A 6027-nucleotide genomic window follows, 5' to 3' on the forward strand; every position below is an offset into this window, starting at 1 on the left:
TACTGCCACACTGCCTGAAGGAGACAGGCAGATCATTTTTCTTCGTAGTTCTAGTGGCTGTTCCTTCTTTTAATCTAAGCCATTCCAACGCAACATGTTACTGCTAAAAATCTGTTCTTTGTTCATCAAAGAATTATACAGAAGGGTCCCTGCCTTCAGATAACTCTTTCAATAGTTGAGCACCAAAATCTATGTCTTTCCTGAGGTTGCCTAGGAAAAAACTCCCCCTATTTATGAGGAAACATAGTACCTTGCAATTGAATACTCCTAGCTCTCTATTCCTCTTCAGTTATTGCCAAGCCAGATGGCTGGAGCCATCTGGGTTTATAGCTACGGGCATGGCCCCTTCATTCCGACCTACCTTCTCTGTGTCCACGCTGGAAGTTGAGGCTCTACTGGCTGCAAGGTTGTAACTGCCAATGAGTAAGAAGGAGACAATCTCAGCTTCTTTAATCTCTCCCCAAATGGGCGGAAGGAGTAGAGGCCCTCACTCAGGTTCCTGCACTGCCTATAAAAAGAACCGGAAGGCCAGAAAGACACGCCTATTCCAGTTTCCCAGCAACTTTTCTACAGAAGTATCTTTGGTGAGAACAATTATTTTCTATTCTATTGCTAACCAGAGGCACCTTGGCCTTAGGAGGTGCTGGAGGTGACTTTAGGGAAGACTTCTTCCTCTCCGTAGACTACACTGTGTTTAGGAAGCCCCAGTGGCCCTTGGTTGGCAGTACATCGGGATACTTCATTCTTCTCCTGTCCTACTCCCTAAAGAGCCCTCTCTGGAGTCCTCCTTACAGCTCGATTTTTGATTGTGAGAGCCAAAAGAGCATCCGTTCAACAAAGGAATACGAGTTTTACTGGACCATAAAGAGGGGTCATAGGCATTAGAAGGGCCAGTAGTTGGCAAAATTGTGAATTAGGGGAAATTTGTCTTCTCTCCTACTCCCTTTTCTTCTCCATTGGAAGTCTTTTCTCAGGCTTTGGCTGTCCATCAAGTGCGGGCCCCTACCTGGACCAGCTCTTCCTCATAATACTGAAGGCTTTGGTATAATTTCCCTTCATCATTCCTCTCCTCATCCCCATCAGAACACACTTGTTCTGAGTTTCATTCCATTGGGGCATCCCTCCCATGGCCCAGAACAGAACTCACAGTTGAATCTACTAGCTGCTATTATAAAAATTCTGTTCCTCCTGCTACAACATACAGTGGAGCACATAGCAGTGTTCAGCCTATACTGACTGCACCTCCACACTCCCTACTCCAACTGACTCCTTGTTTCTTTTCCTTGGATATTTGCATTTTGACAGAAGACTTCCAGATTCTCCAAATCAGTACCTGCTGGTCTGGTTTCAAGTCACCCCTGTGATCTGACCTTATCTTTCTCATCCAACGTATTTCTTTCAGGTCTTCTGGCCCTATGGTTTCCCCAGGTCAGTTTCCCCACTGCATCATAAAGAAACAAAGCTCCCATCTGCTTGTGTTCTCTTAGATGTTGTCCGTGGCCTGAGTTGCCTTTTGTTTTATTCCCACCGATTCCGTTTCCTAACCAAATACTTCCCCTACCTCTAAGATATAGCTCTTATCTCCTCGGTGAACTCTCCTGCCTTCCTTAATCTCTGGAGCCCTCACCGCTTACCTCCTACCAGCAACTCCTACCTCCTACCGCCAACTCCACAGCCTGTTGGGGCTGTGCTGTTCATGATTATGAAAACCATATTTTCTGCCCATTTTATCTGCATCAATTAATTTTTAATAAAACAATAAATTAAAAATAGCAGTAAGTAATACATTTATTAATTTATTTTATTTGTACTAGCCTCATCCCCTTGATTCGATTTATAGCTGCTTGGGTGGTCAAGTTCCACATTTTATACCCTCATAGCACCTGGCCCCGAGGCGATCACCTCCCAGGTGATGGGTAGACTGTTTAGTTGAAGGAGGGAGTCTAACGACAGAATTCCAGGACTTGTGAAGGTATGTTTTTAACGGTGTGGTTTTCCAACAGAAGCTTTTTAATGGAAACCACCTGCAAATAAGTCAGGACCTTAACAAACTCCAGACAAATTCATTCTGAAGTGGCATTCTATCTTTAGGGACTCCTCAACTTTAAAGAGCCATTTTTTTCCCCTTTGAGAGAAGAATATTTTATGGAGGAGAGTCCTCTCCTTTATTTTAGGCATAATTATTATCTGTCAGAATCTGTTAAAGCAAATCTAAAGTTTACATTAGGGTAAAGAGATTTTCCTGATAGATGAGGAGATGTGACATCCATGAGAAGTCACTCAAAGAGCTTGGTGAGTGGTTAAACTACTATCTTTAGAAAGGCAGCGGGTTTTCCATTTAATTCTTCCAAAAGAACTGTTCTGGTGTCCCCTTCCCCTCCTCCCTCCTTCCAGCTAGTTACTCATGGCCACTCCTCACTGTGGTGATGTTTCCATTTCTGGCATGCTTGTCTTCTAAGGAGATTCTTCCTGACCTGATGGCTTGAGGCTGGTGAATTAATGGGTTAATAACCACAAAGCCCTTTGAGTACCTTAGATAAAAGAGCTCGTCTCAGGTACTAATTACTGCTATTCTAAAACCTGGGGTCACGGAATTAAGCCATATGCTGCTAGGCCTTAAGGAAACGAGGTCTCCCTTTGCCTACACAAACCCACATTACTCACGTTTCCTTTCTTTTGACTTTTATGTAGCAACAACATCACACCAAACAGCTCAGATACGGCTTTGATGAATCCAAGTATATTGATTACAACAAGTCCAATAAAGATGAAGACAAAACAGTCAAGAGGTCAAATGCCTTTTGCCAAACACCCATTTGTGTTGTCTCTCTCTTCTAGAAACAGAGCCGGAAGGTAACCTGGTCTAACCCTTCCACTGATAATTAATACTAAGGAAACCAAAATTATGGCACGAGGAATTTCATAATACAGAGGCAGAGGCCGAGAGTGAGGAAGGGAGGTACCCAAGGTAGGGAATGTGAGAGAGGCCAGCCAGGGTTGTCCGGCTGCTGGCACGTTTTTGTTGCCATCCTCGGCTGCCTTCTTGACGCTTCCCATATCAGGAGGACAAGCCTTGAAAGCGACAAGCACTTAGACATGACATGTGGGTCAGGACCAGGAGGAAGGAAAAAGCCTAGGCTATGAGAGAGCATCAGATGTTCTGCCTCCTGTGAGAAACACTATCGCTGTCGTGACTGGCTGTGTCATGGCGGGAGTTGCTGGCCAAGGAGGGGTTATTTGCTCATTTTACTCTCTGTCAGCTCCCGGGCTGGCTTCATGGGTGTTCAACCAGTAGGGTTGTTCAGGAACTCCCACTCAGAAGGAGCCCATGCTGGAAATTTAAGGCTTTGTTGTTGCTATCTTGAAATTCCTAATTTTGTCTTTGTGAATTTGTGTTTTCAACGTGAAGTCAGATGCGACAATGGAGCATGCACTCGGGACTTGGAGCTGGGGCTCAGGGATGATTCTGCCTCCCTTTCCTTTCCTGCTTCCCTGAGACAGCTTCTCCGTCACCCTCTCCCTATTGTCCCTTGGTGCCCTGGGTCACTTGGCTTCTCCATTTCTGCCCCTGTCCCGTGATTGCTGCCACACTCCACCTGTGTGGTCACCTGTCCCCATGGGTTGAGGTGGTGAGTTCTTGGAAAGTGGGAATTGACCCACCTATGTTGAGGAAGGGTGCCACGTTCTCATTCTGCACTGGGTCCTGCAAATTATGTAGCTGGCTTTGGGGATCTCATTAAACTTTCTGGTATAAGATGGTTAATTTGATGAACATTATATTGGGATGTTAACAGGGTACAGTTTAGCTGTATATTAATAGAAAGCATAGTTAGTTGTGAAGAAATGCAATGTTGTTTTTTTTTTTTTTTTTTTTAAGACAGGGAATACTTTATTCAAACCCATCAGAGAAATGGACAGCTTGGGTCTATAACAAAGCGTTGTGTTTTAAAGCATAGCTCAGTAATTATATATGAGAGTATACACTGCTACATACAAATTAACTGATCAGAGCACAACTTTTCAATATTCAAAACAGAATAAGCTTCCCTGTAAAAGCAGCACCTTTGTGACATTTTTAACTTTAGTATTCCTCTCCTTCTTCTTCACCCTCACCTTCAACAGAATCCACACCAACCTCCTCATAATCCTTCTCAAGGGCAGCCATATCCTCACGAGCCTCAGAAAACTCTCCTTCCTCCATGCCCTCCCCCACATACCAGTGAACAAAGGCACGCTTGGCATACATCAGGTCAAACTTGTGGTCCAGGCGAGCCCACGCCTCAGTGATGGCTGTGGTGTTGCTCAGCATGCACACAGCTCGCTGGACTTTGGCCAGGTCTCCACCGGGCACCACAGTGGGAGGCTGGTAATTAATGCCCACTTTGAAGCCAGTGGGGCACCAGTCCACAAATTGGATGGTACGCTTGGTCTTGATGGTGGCAATGGTGGCATTGACATCTTTGGGAACCACATCGCCACGGTACAACAGGCAGCAAGCCATGTATTTACCATGGCGAGGGTCACATTTCACCATCTGGTTGGCTGGCTCAAAGCACGCATTGGTGACCTCTGCTGCAGAAAGCTGTTCATGGTAGGCTTTCTCAGCAGAGATGACAGGGGCATAGGTGGCCAGAGGGAAGTGGATACGGGGATAGGGCACCAGGTTGGTCTGGAATTCTGTCAGATCAACGTTCAGGGCTCCATCAAATCTGAGGGAAGCGGTGATGGAGGACACAATCTGGCCTATCAACCTATTTAGATTAGTGTAGGTTGGGCGTTCAATATTGAGGTTTCTATGACAGATGTCATAGATGGCCTCATTGTCTACCATGAAGGCACAATCAGAGTGCTCCAGGATGGTGTGGGTAGTGAGGATGGAGTTGTAGGGCTCAACTACAGCTGTGGAAACCTGAGGGGCTGGGTAGATGGAGAACTCCAGCTTGGACTTCTTGCCATAATCGACAGAGAGATGTTCCATCAGCAGGGAGGTGAACCCGGAACCAGTTCCCCCTCCAAAGCTGTGGAATATCAAGAAGCCCTGAAGACCTGTGCACTGGTCAGCCAGCTTCCGAATTCGGTCCAAGACAAGGTCAATGATCTCCTTGCCAATGGTGTAGTGCCCTCGGGCGTAGTTGTTGGCAGCATCTTCCTTGCCTGTGATGAGCTGCTCAGGGTGGAAGAGCTGGCGGTAGGTGCCAGTGCGAACTTCATCAATGACTGTGGGTTCCAGGTCTACAAACACGGCCTGGGGCACATGCTTGCCAGCGCCCGTCTCACTGAAGAAGGTGTTGAAGGAGTCGTCTCCTCCCCCGATGGTCTTGTCACTTGGCATCTGGCCATCGGGCTGAATGCTGTGCTCCAGGCAATAGAGCTCCCAGCAGGCATTGCCGATCTGGACACCAGCCTGGCCAACGTGGATGGAGATACACTCACGCATGGTTGCTGCTTTGCGTCTGCCGAGCAGATGGCGGAGAGGAAGAGGAGAGGTTGTTGCTTCTTACAGCGGCGCGACTCTTAGGCGGTCGATGTAAGAGAACCTCAGAAATGCAATGTTTTATCTGATTGAGCAAATTGTCAAGACTCAATTGAATGTCATTTATGAATGTGCAGGGTGTGTTTTGGAAGAGAAATGATCTGACAGTTTTTTCCACTTTGTAACTATTATAACATTTTAATTGAACTATTGTACATTGCTCTCATATTGGGATGTTTTATCAGCATTAGAAGAAAGCAGATGATGTGAGAAATATAGAGGTATGTCAAGTTTAACTGCTGGATGGGAGTGTAAACACACCAAGATTGAGAACAATGCTGACTAATAAAAACTTTGATTTTATTTGAGATTCATTATAAAAAGGAAAAAGTAGACGGAGGACCTTAAATATGAAGATGATTTAAATGGGGTTTAATTAACTAGGCAAAGCTGAATAAAAATGATGGAGTCCACATATAATTTATAATGAAATTTTTACAAATGAAAACCTACAATCCTCAAAATTAAAAACACACCTGGAACACAGCAGGACA

At 45.4% G+C, this 6027-nt stretch overlaps 1 protein-coding gene across 1 annotated transcript; it reads right to left on the reverse strand.

Moving 5' to 3' along the window:
- Positions 1-3854: 3854 nt before the first annotated feature.
- Positions 3855-5499, reverse strand: LOC111142067 (tubulin alpha-1A chain-like). Its single transcript, XM_022495015.1, has one exon. The coding sequence runs from the start codon at positions 5435-5437 to the stop codon at positions 4082-4084; it is 1356 nt and encodes a 451-aa protein (XP_022350723.1). The 5' UTR covers positions 5438-5499; the 3' UTR covers positions 3855-4081.
- Between the last annotated feature and the right edge of the window lie 528 nt (positions 5500-6027).

Source organism: Enhydra lutris, unplaced genomic scaffold (assembly GCF_002288905.1).
Source record: "Enhydra lutris kenyoni isolate GAN:26980312 unplaced genomic scaffold, ASM228890v2 scaffoldscaffold7, whole genome shotgun sequence".
Classification (NCBI taxonomy): domain Eukaryota; kingdom Metazoa; phylum Chordata; class Mammalia; order Carnivora; family Mustelidae; genus Enhydra; species Enhydra lutris.